At 36.2% G+C, this 16,632-nt stretch overlaps 1 protein-coding gene across 1 annotated transcript in view; it reads left to right on the forward strand.

The window, feature by feature from the left end:
* The window catches only part of LOC123553022 (uncharacterized), a 36,977-nt gene that overhangs the window by 6,427 nt on the left and 13,918 nt on the right, over positions 1–16,632 (forward strand). Inside the window, exons 2-3 of the mRNA XM_053541777.1 lie at positions 1,775–4,191; positions 13,529–13,648. Coding sequence (XP_053397752.1) covers positions 1,810–4,191; positions 13,529–13,648 — 2,502 coding nt within the window. The 5' untranslated portion in view covers positions 1,775–1,809. The remainder of the gene's footprint in view (positions 1–1,774; positions 4,192–13,528; positions 13,649–16,632) is intronic.

Consider the following 16,632-nt stretch of genomic DNA (forward strand, 5'->3'; position numbering starts at 1 on the left):
AAAAGATCTATGTTGTTTTCTATTGCCTGAAAAATGTCAAGTCCGCTATTTCTACAGTATGTACGCTAACATAAGTTGTTAAATCCAACAACAAAGTAAATCCATTACCACTTTCAGTTGAGTAAATACGGCAATTAAGAAACACTGGCTGTACACATTGATCCGATTTAAACTCAGTCCAAAAATGTCCATATGTTATTGGTAAAGTGTTTTGAGAAGTTTATAGAGATGATAGCAGACTATGACAGTAGGGGACATTAAAAATGAATAGTGGATATTTTCCGCAACTTGTTTTTTAACTAACATGTAAAATGGATATTTCACGGAAGTGTTTGATTTTAATCAGTTACTTTTTGCCCGACTTCTTCACCCCTTCAAAGCTGGTAAGTCATTTTTGTGCTAGATATATGGTGGGATCCTAATGTACTAGTGATTTGATGCGCTAACAGGTTACGACCTCGCATACAACAAACTTAATGGTCATTGATCAAGTAATTCACGGCTGTAATTTAGAAGTATCTGCCCTAAATCTCGTGAATGTGACATCCGGGCATTCAATTCGTGAATTTGTTGCACACAATGAGAGGGTCGCAATGGGGTTTATTATCACATATTAAACATACATTCGAAGGTAACGACATATTTTAACCTTTGTGACAAATGAGATGTTTGGCCTGTTTCAACAACACGGTTTAGTAATGTGTAACCCGCAGAGCGCGTTCAGCCAGAGTCGCCTCAATTAGGGAAGAATAATTCTAATGTCAGAGGTTATTGCTAAGGTCACGGAGTTTGACTGACAACAGCTTTCGAGATCAGTTGCTCAGTCAAGTGTGACTTACCGAATCTAAGTGTTCCTTCTCAAGAGAAAGAACAATGAAACGGTATCATCACATGATTTTCTCGCTACTCCAGAAAAAAAGAACATACATTCGTTTCTATCAAGCAGTCTACAACAAATCTCATATGAGATGTAAACAGAAACTGACATGTGCAAATTCTCAATATGATTTATTTTCAGAGGAAAAAACACACGCGACCTATACCTAATGTCTGCCAATATGCGATATTTCGTCTTTGGACATTGCATTTGATTGATGTATATTCAAAGCTCTATTACGAAACATGCATTTTTCACTACAGACAGGTGCGAAATGATGGGGTTATCTAATTACATATATAGAAATTGTGTCACGGCACTAAATTAAACACATATTGAAAAATATCGGGCAAATATTGTTTTATATCAGCAAGAACTGTCTTATAGCTGCGCTCTCGATCGTCTCTAACTCTGCAACAATTGGCTTAAATACAATTTTAGTTTAAATACCATTTCTTGAAGTATAAACAGGAATATAATTAAGTCAGACTCAAAGATCCGCGCCCAGTACCAAAGGCGTGTGTAGAGTTTGATAGCATAATTTTATTCAAATATAGGCTAGAGTTATAGATCATAAACTAGAGGTCATCTCACAAGCATTCGAAGCTACACTGTACCTACTTACGTGCAACTTTCGCCATTTTCTCAGTTTGAATGTTTGTATTTTGATTAACTTGTGAACTTTTAAAATTAAAACGGAATTAAAACATGATCAATCATATCCAATGCTATCACATACAGTGCATATTCAAATGACTACCAAGATTATTAATTATGAAAATTTCGTTTTGTTGTTGTAATTCTTCTCAAATTATACTAAGTAATCTCTTGGGGTATAGCCATAACAGAGCATTAATAGCAAAGTGATATCTGTGTCATGTTATTCTTATTTTGCAGGACCTACCGGAAATGAATAGATAGAGAAAATTCTAATGGAAAGCAGACGATACTCAGGGGGTAACAGTAATGAGAACGGCAAGAAACATGTCGTGCCGCATATAAAAATATCTGCTGTTAAAAGTGACGCAAACTCAAAAGCACAGAGCAATGCAGGAGGATGGTCGCAGAAAAATGTGTCAAAGAGCGGAAAAGCTGGCCCATCTACGGCCTCACTATCGGTGAACCCAAACAATTATCGGCAAAGAAATATTAATGATTTTAACAAAAGCAAACACACAGAGCAGAATATTAAAAATGATATACGTCAGAAGCCAGTAGTAAACAGTCATGCTGCAGAGAAACCAAACAGAAGCAAAAACGCTGCGTCAACTAAAGCAGACGATAAAACTGTTAATGACAGTAAGACGTCTGCAAATGCAAAACCGGGCAAAATTCCGATCCGCCGATGTGCCTCTATAGATGTAGGTGAACTAAACAGAAAGAAAAAGAGCAAACGGAGTAAAAAGAAACAAAAGCAATTAGAAAAAGAAACGCTTCTTGCTGTTCAAAGTGCTATTAAGATTCAGGAAGCACAAAAACAACCTCAACGTAGCGGCAGCTTAGGTGCTAGACCTACGAGTTTGAAATTGTCCCATACAAACACAGTGACAAGTGATGCCAAAAACGTCTTTCCAACACCCGTTCCAAGCAAACGACATTCCAGTCCACCAGTTACCACGCAAAATGCAAGGACAAATAGCGTGAACTTAAATTCTATATCCCCGGACCTATCACCAAACGACACTTCTGCTATTTTACCACCGAAACCAAAACTCAAGCAGAAGTCGAAGAAAGTCTCAGAGAGTGTATCTATTGATTTATCAGACACTGAAGACAGCAGCTGGTATAGTACATTTCCTACTGGGGAGGGATACCGGAAACATGGTCTGAAATACACATTTCCCAGTTCTCCCTACTTCCGGCTTCGCAATCCTGTGATAAGAAATACATGGGTTAAAGTTTTAGGCCTAATTGCATATATGTTTGTCGCGTTCTTGGTGTTTTGTCCTGTAGCCGCAATTATTCTTGTGTTGTTTCCAATTTGTATATTTTTAAAAACAACATTGAAATGTTGCTGTGCTTGCTGCAGTATTCAAAACCAGGCATGTTGTGTCTGCGGACAGCGTCTCTCAGTTACCGAGAAATTCTGGGTTCGAAATGAAATAAACAATCCAATAATTGTTCAGAGTTTGATTATTGTTGAGTACGGATTGTCAGTTCCACAAATTGTAAATATTATCAACAACAGAATCGTTTTAGCAAAAGGCGAAGATGGTTGCCGTTTATATCCAAAATTTTCACAAAAAGTAGTTGACACATGTGCAGATTACGTGTGGCAAGAAGACCGCAATTTCTTCATTCACAATCACGTGTTCGCCATGCCAAAGGGTATTGAATCTTTAGAAGACCTGCAAGATTATTTGTCGGACTTAGCATCTAGGCCATTTATGTCCGGACGACCACTTTGGGAAATTCAAGTACTTACCGACTTTGGAGATGTTCGTGATACTGTGGTGTTATTCAGAATGCACCCATGCCTCACTGATGGTGTCTCTATGGTAAAGATTCTCTATAAATCTTTAGCAGATGTTGACTCTGTGACGACAGTACCTCCTGTCATGGGCAAAGAAAGCTGTTGGGATTGTATACGATCAGTTATAGATGGGCCCATTAAATTTATAACTAGAATTGTGTCAAAAAGAAATGATTTTAATTTGTTACATGGTGAGCACATACACCTCTCAGGAAAGAAAGTAATCACGTGGTCAGAACCATTTAGTTTGTCGTCTGCTATGAAAATCAAGCAGGTGACAAGAAGCACGCTCAACGAAGTGTTTATGTCGGTTGCTGCTGGCAGCATTAGGAACTATCTTATTCTAAATGGGGTTCAAAACCCATACGATATGCAGTCAAGCATTCCAGTGTATTATGGTGCTAACAAGCATGTTTCCGGTATTGGCAACGATATAATGTTGATAAATGTCAGCCTTCCAACGAACACCGAAGGTGTGGTACCAAGATTGTGGAAAATGAAGGACAGAATGAACAATGTGAGAGAATCATCTTTATTTTCTGTCTGTAGAAGAATATTTAAATTATCATATCACATGTTAGCGGAGTCAATGTGGATCAAAATGTGGATTTATTTGTTAGAAAAGTGTACTTGTGTAGTAACTTCTTTACCTGGACCGGAAGTAGAGCTGCGCCTCTCTGCAAAGCAGATTAAGACAATCTTCTACTGGTTCCCACCAGTTCAGAAGATGGCGCTTGCAATCTCGTTCTTTACGTACGGGGACCAGATACAAATGGCAGTGTCGGCTGATCGCAATGTTCTCCCGAACCCGGAAATCATCACAAAGGACTTCATTTTTCAGGTGAGTGAAAAATGTTTTAGAATTAAAAAAAAAACGTCACGTAATAGAAATGATACTTTAATTCTATGATGATGATTAAGATTAAAATTAATCAAAATAACTAACAAGGGCAACGTTCAAAATATATTATTCGGAAACAATTGAAACATTGTTATGAAAAGTAAGTCACTAGGTCAAGTCACTGCCTTTTATACAAAATTTCAACAAAATCATGTTATATTATCGACTGTTTTACTCATATTAAGTCTTTTAATTCCGAGAAAACCGTTCAGCAGTATAATCTCTGCAATCAGTCATAAAGCATTCTTGATCTGCTCGACTCATTAAGGCAGACGTTCATTTGTTATGTCGTATCTTTCAAACAATTTTTCTAATCAAGCGTTTTTAGCGGGTGATTTCATTTGATGCTGCAAAGCACAGTTTTATGTGGGATGGATTCACAGTATTATGCAACATATTTAAGTGTAAATGGATGACTGGAAGTTTATCATCAAGTGATAAATCTAAATACGATGTGCACTTTGTACCTCGAAAACTGATGTCGATGAGAAATTTATCGCACTGAATATTTTATCTTGTCAAAGTGTGATGTTGACGTGTTAATTGCCCTATCATGTTATCTATGTTATCATGTCAAAGTGTGATCTCTACGTTGTCTTGTTTGTCATGATAACACGAATTATCCCGACATATGTAAGTTACGGCGTGCCATAGTAACTCTTTTAAAAAAGACTATAATGTGGCAATATTATAACAAAATCTCGTACAGGTGTGTCAATGTTTGTGCTGTGGCGACGATATACATACTCTATTTTTGGAAACATTTTAAAGAAATTCAAAGTAATATTGTCAGATACAGGTGTGTCTCTAAATGCTGCGGACTTTATTACAGTAATTTATGTTTATGTTCGTTAGGAGGCTGTATTATTCCGATTATTACAGGTGTGATTGCTATTATGAAGACGACTCCTTGATCAAAACGCAGAGAGATTTATTATTAAAACATGTTTATAAAAAAATCCCCCCTTAAGGCTCAAAATGTCAAGCAATTTATATAAACTTGATATTAGATTTTCTGAAGTTATAGAAAAAAATCGAGTATTATGAAAGAGATGCATAGTAACGAAATCAGGAAGCAACTGGCTAGGTAAGATCTCAGTGCTACCGATAAAGAGAAGACATTCTTCCTTCACCTTTGATTCATGTGGGCAAGTTGTCAGATACTTGCAGAGAAATAAGTAAATACTGTTGCGGAATCAATGCCCATTGATAAGGTTAAAAACTGTGACTGCATGAAAGCAAATAAATAAAAAATGGCGCAGTTACACCAAAAACAGACACTAAAAGCCAAAAGTGGCGCGAAAAATCTGTAAAAGTTCATTGCAATATCTGGTTACCACTAACAAAAGTCTTTAAGAAAGTGTAAATGAAGACATTTTAAAAGGATCTTGACATTTTGAAGTTTTTCGGTTTTTATAGGGGTAAAAGCCTGCTATTTAGTATGTTATTGCATATATATAATCTACTTCACAGGAGCTCAGAAAAATGAACAATAGCTTAAGAGTGTTTGATGAGAAGGTACCTTAAGAGTTATATTGTTTTGATGTTTTCTGATGCCGATGGAGAATACCTGTTTGCATCTTGTTGTCGTAGTAACGGATTCTAATCTTAACATTCCATTCATAATTAACTAATAAAACGCATTCTAGCTAACATAGACGTAAGGCTGACGTTTGTACGCATATTTCCGCACCTTTCTTTCATAAAAAAGCACGGGAAAACTTATAAGACAGTAATATGAGTGTCAATACCGGTTTTCAAGAGTCATTTACATATACAAAAAATGTATAAGGAAATATCAAAGTTTATTACCTATTTTTCAGTAAATTACTGGGTATGTTTGTTACATATTTCTAAACGGTGTTATAACCAATATTCCCTGAAAATTAATAAAACAGCACATGGTACCGTTGACGTTATGTATGGGGAAATACGAGATTAGGTGGGATTTTTTATTCATTCCAGAGAAGGAGAGAACGATTAATTAATTTAGAACAGGTAGAAGAAAAGTACTTTGTTGATACGTTCTACTTCTTGCTACGAATCTATTGTATTGCAAGTCGAAATATTTTCCCGCCACCCGTGAATTCTTACACTTTCGTATCAAGGAATGTAATTACGTTTTAATCAAAAGTTTTCAGTAAATACGTAAACATCACAAAATATTTCCATGTAAGAATGTTTTCATTAATAATTATAGAATGTTTACAGATTCTACAGCGTTTCGAACTATTTTTTAAAAGAAACATCCAATTTTGCAGCAATTTTACAGAAAATGATCGCTTGAATAAAAATTAAATGGGTTGACTATCAAGTAACAATGTCATGCTTATGTCGAATTCGCACGTCTAATACGAAACATTGTGACAAAAGTAAAGAAGTATTTGACGCAACGCTAAATGACCCCTGTGTACACGTGCGTTACATGTTCAATTTATGGATGCTATTTGTCCATTGTCTAGGAAGAGTTTCACCTTCCTCCAAGGTATGTGTATAGATCTGATAAAACATTTGAAAAAGGAACGGATGAACAAAAGGCCTACTGATATCTATATATACTGTGTTTAAGTGTTGACGGATATATTCATGCTTACGCGTGACTGCATTCTACGTAATTAAAAAAGCACGAGATTGCTGTACAAACAACACTAACACATTACGTATGCGCTCTGTAGACACACTTTTATCCAAAATGAGTTTTTTTTCCGAAAAAAATTAAGGGAAAAAGAAGGAGGAGTTATTTTTTCTCTTTAGAAAATAATATTTCAAGGATACAGTTTTCGCATATAAAAACATACTGAGAAATACTGAATAGAATGAGACCAACTTCTCTTTTTTTCTGTATATATTTCTATAAACGGATTTACAATGCTGTCGGTTGCCCCTGTTATATTTTGCCACTGTGCAAGTCGTATTTTTTTGCACAATTTTACATCTTCCCTGATCAGAGATCACTTATCCACCAACGACACAATCCTAAAGCTTGCCAAATATAGCAAGGCAAAGTGGCTAATAAAACTGGCAAAGTATTCTTCGAATGAACTGAATATTCCCCATGTTCTATGTAGTTTATATCATTATATGACTTGATTTAGTACCACTTATAGTAACAGGCAGACAATGATGTGGACAGATCAATAGTCATTACATTTTACGATGATTCGAACCAGCAATTAGTTCCTAAAGACGTCGATGCTGTACGCTTTTGACTTGTTAAGTAAAACATACTGTGTGGCATATTAGAGAGGTTGGCTTCGGAGAGAATTATGTTACAGTATTACTTATATAAAAGCCAAGGAATTTTCAAGAAATATTTTGCGTCTAGCAGCGTAGCAAGTTATAGTCCTTTCTTGATTGTCCCTCAATCTCCAGGCAAGAATGACCATCGTTATCAAGTTTACAAAACTTATGAAGAGTAGTTTCTCTCTTCTTCTTCCTCTTCTTCTTCTTCATCTTTAATGTGGCCTGTAGTGTGTTGAAGGCAAAGACAGCGTTGTTTTATTTTATTTTATTTTTTATAGGTCTCCCTATTTTATTTAAGGGAGTAAAAGAATTATGCGCTTTAAAATGAGAATGAAACGAACGATCAATATTTGATTAAAAGTCGGCCATTTTGTTTCTATGTCAACAAAAAATACCCAACTATTTTTAGATATTTGTTTGAGTTGTATTTTGTCGCTATCGTAAAATGATTTCACCATTTTTTTACAACTAAAGCGAAAGAAGTTATGGTGTTTTCCATGTTGAACTAAAGACACTTTACAAATTAATTCATTTAAGGCCCCATACTTGCAAAATGTACAAGGGCCATGTTAGACATGGCTAATCCCCCCGCCGGGCATATTATAATTGAAGGCTAAAGTTCCTGGCAAGTTAGTGTCTGAAAGTATTAATTTTGGGGAAAGCTTTGAAGAACCGTTTAGTTGTGGTCCGCATCAGGGGTTTTAACGATGTGGAAGAAAGAATAAGTCAGTGGTGAGGTGGTTTACTGCTAAATTTTATTAATTTTCATGAACAGTATAGCTATGATGTTTTTCTATATGGCTACTGTAAAAAGAAGGAATGGAAAGCTAACAGGGAACAAGAGTGCCAGAATGTCACAATATACGCCCGTCACAGCAAATTTCTTTCCTCTAGCAGCTGTATTTGCAAATGGAATTTTAATTTTGTGGTTGTTTTGTAATCATTGTAAGTCTTTTGTTTTTCTAAGTCCACAAAAAACTCTTTACCAGATAGAGATACCTTAAAATACACCTAAAATTGGAAAGTAACATCTATGTTGTACCACAGAAAAGTGGTCTTGTTTTTTCCCTATGGTCAATTATAAAAATGTTACAATATAAGTTATTCATAGTAACAACTAAGGGATGTTAATCTTAAAAAAAAAAAAAAAAAAAAAAAAAAAAAAAAAATTGTAAGTCCACACAAAAATCTTTACCAGGTAGAGATTGGTCAAAATACACCTCACAATTGGATGTAGCATGCATGTTGTACTACAGAAAAGTGGTCTCGATTTTTCCCTACGACTAGTAATGAAAAAGTTACAATAAAAGCTATTTAAAGTAACAACAAAGGGAAGTAATTCTAAAGAAGGGAACTGCGCATGACACTTCGTCTCATGATGGTGTATAATTGTGGCAAGTTACATCAAAATCCCTCCATGCATGAAGAAGAAATGCTTCGGACAAGGTCATTCTTGTATCTGACCTTTGGCCTCTAAGTGCGACCTTGACCTTTGACCTAGGGACCTGGACCTTGCGCATGACACTCCGTCTCGTGGTGGTGAACATTTGTGCCAAGTTATATCAAAATCCTTCTGTGCATGAAGAAGAAATGCCCCGGACAAGGTTTTCATTCTTGTATCCTTTGACCTCTAAGTGTGACCTTGACCTTAGACCTAGGGACCTGGTTCTTGCGCATGACACTCCGCCTCGTGGTGGTGAACATTTGTGCCAATATATTTCAAAATCCCTCCATGCATGAAGAAGATATGCTCCGGACAAAATTTTTTAAGAAAATATGATAAAGGGGAATAACTCAAAAAATAGGCAAGGTAGAGTTATTGTTCTTGCACACTGCACTTTCTCTCAATGTGTTCTATTAGTGTATGAAGTTTGAAGAGAATCCCTCCAGTACTTTTGGAGTTATGCTCCAGACAAAATGTTTTAAGAAAATAAGATAAAGGGGAATAACTCAAAAAACAGGCAAGGTAGAGTTATTGTTCTTGTACACTGCACTTCCTCCCAATGTGTTCTATCAGTGTATGAAGTTTGAAGAAAATCCCTCCAGTACTTTTGGAGTTATGCTCCGGACAAAGATCGCTGCGGACGGACGGACGCACGCACGCACACACGGACGGAGAGCATTTCTAATATCCCCTTCGCCTTTGGCGGGGGGATAAATAATCCAGCAGAGTAGAAATGACGTCAAAGACACATTAAAATAGCTGTCTCCACGATAGCCAGTTTCTTAAATTTTAAACAGCCACATTTTTTTTCGACAATGGTCCGATTTTTTTTCAGCGTTACGAAAGGCTTGACGGTAGCTTTCGTTTAAACTCAGTTTATATGATTATGCATTTCTTTCCTTTTAACATAGTAAATCCTGATATTTTTGACATATTTATGAGCTATATATATTTTGACATATTTATGAGCTATCTCTGTGTTATTAGAGCTCGTTCGTTATCTTGTCGATATGTAAGTGGCCTCTTAAGTTTGATAAACATTACTTACGAACTCGGCAATGCTTTTTTGATCAATATAAGGACCACATAATTATGGCACTAGTGCAGTTTTGCATATTCAGTGAATAATCCGATGGATATAATGTATTTTTGTAAGTTTCATGAAGATTGGCCGAGTAATGTGGCTGCTATTTTTCATAATAATTTTGACAAATTTAGTAGTCACTTGAGCGAATTTGCAATAAACAAACTCGTTTGTGTTTTTGAAACCATTCACATTATGTGTAAGTTTAATGAAAATTGCCCAAGAAAAGCAGCTGTTACTGTTGTACTTTGTGGAATAAAGCTAAATCCACTAATTCAAGGATCATAACTGTGTTGTCTTTTATCAGAGTTGCCAAAGAGCTTGTACATCAGATGTGTAAGTTTCATGAATATTAGTCAAGAAATATGACCTCTGATTTATATCAACAATTAAAATGGGACTGTTTTCAAGAGATATTGTATCCATTTACATTTTTTTGCGAGTTTCGTGAAGTTTGCTATGGAAAATAAGGTGTCTACGTGGAGTTTGTTGATAGTTAAATTGTTGATAGTTAAATTGTTGACAAAGGACGGACGGACGACAGCGTTCGACGGGTTATCACAAATGCTACGCAAGAAAACTTTGTTCTCCGATGAGCTTTAAAGAAGTAGCAAACCCCTAATAAAGTTGCAACAATATCATTTTGATGTTATTATGTTGATTAGCGAAAAATGTCTACCAATAACCTTTAGTTATCCTGCTGTAATTCCCACACATTACATTAATTTATACGATGTTCAAAGGTAAACAGGTAATTAGCTCCGAAGTCTGTTTCTTTACTCCTGTGGAGTTAATTAAGTAAAACCAGGCCGTCCTGCAAAATTACCAGCCCGCCTATGTCTACAGAAAATACATTGTTTTAGAAATAAGTTCAGTAATTCTATCAAAAATGTGCTTCCGTGAAGTATAGAAAAAATTCCATAGTAAATAGTTCCTCATTTGAAGTAATTTCGTGTAGGACTGTTGCTTTAATCACATTTTTCATTGCTATAGAATGCATTCTTCATGAAAGTTTGAAACCGAGAAATATAGGGTTGTTACGCCGACATGGACAAACTACGCGTCTTTTTAGGGTAGCAGAACACCACTGACCGTCATTCACTAGGAACTATTCAATCCCATATTTTCTACAGCATATAACAGAACTTTCATGAAAAGTAAATGTAGGAAAAAGTGATGTTCTTCTAATACATTTGAATCAGATCCAAAATTGCCGTTTGTTATATAAAAAAGAAGGGTTTTGCCATTTAACCTTTAGCCTGCAGGTGCCCGTGCAGGCTAATCATGGCCTGCACTGTTCGCTATTCAGTCAGTAAATTTTCAATGAACACCCCTTCAAATAATAAATGGTACTGCCAAAATTGAATGATGGACCAGTCCATTTTAGAAATTTAGCAGGGTAAATGTTAAGCGGTGCAAAAACAATATCACACCGCTTCCGCCTGGAAATGTGCAAAACTCATATTTTATCTTACGTAAATGTGTGCTCTTATTCCCGACCACCAAAGACTGGGATCAGTATTTTAAGACATTTATTTGGCATGTAATCCCCTTTGATAGCATTTCCTGAAAATTGTTCACGTTCGTTTTTATCTCTGACTCTAAGATGAGCTTAGATATATAGGCAAGGTTTTCTGAGAAAAATTTCCATGTCTGTATGAAGGAAAAACAAACGTTATCAAAGACTTGTTGATCTCAACAGACATTTAAAGTCAATCTTCCTCTTCACACAGGTTCTGATCAACACAGGTGTTTTCAGCGGTAAGAGGATGAATTTCATAAATACACATGCTATGTTACAAAAGAAAGTGTGCACTGCAGTTTTCCCAACAAATTCCTTTTGTTTAGAAAAAAGAAAAAGTAAATGAAATCAGCTTACCAGTTTATCATGTTTGGCACCGAATTTTGCAGCATTTTATTGACTTATATGTAGACGTATTTTTTTCCCAAATTAATGATTTTTTTTAAATACTTCCCGAATAGCACAGGTGTCGAAGTACGAAGTTGCAAATCAGTTGTTTGTACTGTTTAGTCTGTAAATGAGCCTAAAAAAATCTTAGGCTGTTCTACAACGTTACGAAATGTCAGTGCGCCGATCAACGTAAGAGGTGCTCACGTAAGTCTTTTGAAAAATTGCACAAAATTCTATTAATTTTGTATACTTATTTAAACGATACGCGGCTAATATACTAAACAAATGCATCGGCCTTGGAACCAAATATGAGCCGCACCATGAGAAAACCAACATAGTGCATTTGCGACCAGCCTGGATCAGACCAGCCAGCTCATCCGCGCAGACTGGTCAGGATCCATGCAAATGCTGTTCGCTAACTGTTTCTCTAATGTAGGGATAATACACGCTTTTTTGTGCATTAACGTCTGCAGAAGCCCGTGGGATTGTTTGTGACCGAGACCGAAGGTCGAGGTCACAAACATATCCCAAGGGCTTCTGCAGGCGTTAATACACAAAACAAACGTGTATTGTCGCTATTCTTGCATAAAAACATTACACGACGACTAAATGCATTGTTTTCATACGTGATGACTTGACGATTCCGGTACATTTTTTATTTACCATTCTTGTTGTTCTTGGAAACGGTAAACATGTTTTAAATATCCATAACCGGGGCACACATAACAACAACACTACTAAAAGCGTGATTTGAAGGCTTTTGAGCATCTTAGTTTTATTTTTAGTTATTACAAACGTTACATTACACATAATTTTGCATATAACTAAAAAATTTGATAAACAGAAACACAATTATTTTAAGAATAACAACTTTACATTCGAATTATTTTGAGTACGAACAAACAGAGTACGGATGAGTACGAAGCTAGTGACTAGCTTTCGAGGTTTATTGTATGAATTCTGCGAAAAATCAGGTAAAAACAAACTGACTGATACAAACAAAAATCATTAATATAATACCTAAAAACGGGCAATAGCACAAGTTACACATGATACTTATTTATTCACAGTTATTTACAATAACTGAACAGACGCTTTGTAAAGGGAGTAAACTCTAAGAGAAGCTAGTGCGTACATTGATGGGGGCAGTACCTTTGGGGTTGGAAACTGATACAGCTAAACATAATATGGATTACATTGTATCTATAATGCTACAAGAAGAGGTTATTATGGAAGAAACAAGATGCAGATGCCAAATATCAGTCTGCGCAGAAATACATACATACGTCCCTGGCAAAGCATTTCAAAAATAAAAATCATGTATTAACAGCACGTGAATTGCCTTGTTTGCACACGATTTTTCTCCCGTTTATACATTGGCGGATCCAGTGAAAAAAGTAGTTTTTATGCAAGAATAGCAGTAGGCTTTGAAAGCGAACAGCATGGATCCTGACCAGACTGCGCGGATGCGCAGGCTGGTCTGGATCCATGCTGGTCGCGAACGCACTATGTTGGTTTTCTCATGGTGCGGCTCATATAGTGTTTGCAGCTACTTTTCATATATTGTTTAACTCATGGTATGAAATTGTTGTAGATGGAGACGTTGTATGAACAACTTGGGCACAGACGTATACCCGGAGGAGACCAGTCCAACAAGAAGTTAGACCTTACACTACTGAGCACGGAGATCCGACCCGAGGAGACCGCAGCGCAGGTAGACATGTTTCCTTCCTCAAGCACAACATATTAAACTTTCCAAGCATAACATATTAACCTTTCCAAGCACAACATATTAGGCTAACCTTTCCAAGCACAACATATTAGGCTAACCTTTCCAATCACAACATATTAGGCTAACCTTTCCAAGCACAACATATTAACCTTTCTAAGCACAACATATTAGGCTAACCTTTCTAAGCACAACATATTAGGCTAACCTTTCCAAGCACAACATATTAACCTTTCCAAGCACAACATATTAACCTTTCTAAGCACAACATATTAACCTTTCCAAGCACAACATATTAACCTTTCTAAGCACAACATATTAACCTTTCTAAGCACAACATATTAACCTTTCTAAGCACAACATATTAACCTTTCCAAGCACAACATATTAGGCTAACCTTTCTAAGCACAACATATTAGGCTAACCTTTCTAAGCACAACATATTAGGCTAACCTTTCCAAGCACAACATATTAACCTTTCCAAGCACAACATATTAACCTTTCTAAGCACAACATATTAACCTTTCCAAGCACAACATATTAACCTTTCTAAGCACAACATATTAACCTTTCTAAGCACAACATATTAACCTTTCTAAGCACAACATATTAAACTTTCCAAGCACAACATATTAACCTTTCCAAGCACAACATATTAACCTTTCTAAGCACAACATATTAACCTTTCTAAGCACAACATATTAACCTTTCTAAGCACAACATATTAAACTTTCCAAGCACAACATATTAACCTTTCTAAGCACAACATATTAACCTTTCTAAGCACAACATATTAAACTTTCTAAGCACAACATATTAACCTTTCCAAGCACAACATATTAACCTTTCTAAGCACAACATATTAAACTTTCTAAGCACAACATATTAAACTTTCCAAGCACAACATATTAACCTTTCTAAGCACAACATATTAACCTTTCCAAGCACAACATATTAACCTTTCCAAGCACAACATATTAACCTTTCTAAGCACAACATATTAACCTTTCTAAGCACAACATATTAAACTTTCCAAGCACAACATATTAACCGTTCCTGTTGTAGTTTGATATAATAACTTTATTTCAATTGGATTGTGAAAATAATTCTTGAATTAAGTTTAAAGCATTCATTCCAATTGAAGTGATGGTGTCGCAGAATGCTGGTGTCACAAAAGGCTGTCCTAGGTCTTGGCCCAAGTGACTCCAGTAAGATACGAACCAACGGCTTCCAGGATTAGCGACTGAAACCGTAACACTTTCATTGCAGCCCTTTTCATTCTTTCATTTTCTTTCAGAGAAATTACCTTTGAAAACAATCAAACCGAGAATTTCATTTGAGTTTAAAGAAGTTGTCTATCTAACAACTATCTAACAACAACAGCTACAACAACATACAGTTTAAACACCAGTAAGGCAGTTGAATTAGTGGCAAAGGGCTTTATTGCTCGAGCGGTCAAGGTCACTAAAACTTATTGCATGCATAGCACTGACTTTGAGACTAAGTCGGAGTCAATCAGATTTGCTGGGTAGTCGAAATAACCGCGTGGGCACCTCGGACCTACCAGCACATTAAAAGTGGGAAGTCGCTGTATAATAAAGTTAAACTCTATCGATATGATTTAAACCCAACTTTCGTTCATGTCTCTGCAAGGTATCAATATAGGTAAAGAAATGTTTGGAAAAGACTTTTTTTCATTTAGTGGAAAACAATGAACTGGCTTCTTTTTTTTTATTACAAACCTTGAGACTTTTCAGAACATTTAGCAGGTGTTTGAGGGTGGCAGTACTGAAAATATTCGCCCTGTATGCAGGGATATTTTAGCCTTAAGTTGCACAAATAGACTCTTATGAAAAGAATCGATCATCTTGTCGCATCTACATGTACGTCCCGGATGTGACAGCCTGGAGATATTACGTAAAAAGCACCATATTTGACAAAAAGCGTGAGTACCATACTCGGAAAAATGAATATAAAATCACAGCTTTTTTTTTTTTTTTTTTTGCTAAGATTTGTTGGTTAGCAGCTTTGACTCAGTGTACTTCGAAACCAGGGGCTAGGAGTTTGATTCCCCCACTCCTCCAAATAAAATTGAAGAATGGTCCCATGTGGATGCTTTACACCATACGCATCAAAACTTGGGAGAGACTTTTGGGATTATCTTGTTCTATCCTCTAAACCCTTTGAACGGCTTACGTCATATGAGCCGCGCCATGAGAAAACCAACATAGTGGCTTTGCGACCAGCATGGATCAAGACCAGCCTGCGCATTCGCGCAGTCTGGTCAGGATCCATGCTGTTCGCTAACGGTTTCTCTAATTGTAATAGGCTTTGAAAGCGAACAGCATGGATCCTGATCTGACTGCGCGGATGCGCAGGCTGGTCTGGATCCATGCTGGTCGCAAACCCACTATGTTGGTTTTCTCATGGCGCGGCTCATATAGCTTTCTCCTAGTATGAGCAAAGTATCCAAGTAAGAACAGTTCTTTGTTTGTATTACTTTATACTCGTGTCCCCTTTGCGCATCCGTAGATTTTAGTAGCATAATGCTGCTTCCGATATTAAAACATTATATACCTACATTATATAGCCGTTAGGAAGAAACGAAATGATGAGAGGGCCATTAAAGATAATTTGTTGTTCGTTAAAACGTTAAATAGGTAATTGCCTCTCTTAAAGCTACTCGCCCACAGCTGAGCTGAAATTTTTCAGCAAATTTATTTCAATCAAGTTTTTAATAGAAGTATAATTGACACACGTTAGTGAAAATAAGAGTTAGATATTGGTAAAAAAGGAAAAAAGAATATTGATTTTCTTCATTATTTCAAAAACTTTGCAAATGTTTACTCTCTTCTGCACATTACTTTTTGGTTATTTGTAAGGATAATTCACAAAATTTATACGTCAATCTGTCACTTGTGCAGTACCCTAAGTTATGGATGTTTTTACAAGACAAAAAATCGCCTATG

Source organism: Mercenaria mercenaria, chromosome 4 (genome assembly GCF_021730395.1).
Source record: "Mercenaria mercenaria strain notata chromosome 4, MADL_Memer_1, whole genome shotgun sequence".
NCBI lineage: Eukaryota > Metazoa > Mollusca > Bivalvia > Venerida > Veneridae > Mercenaria > Mercenaria mercenaria.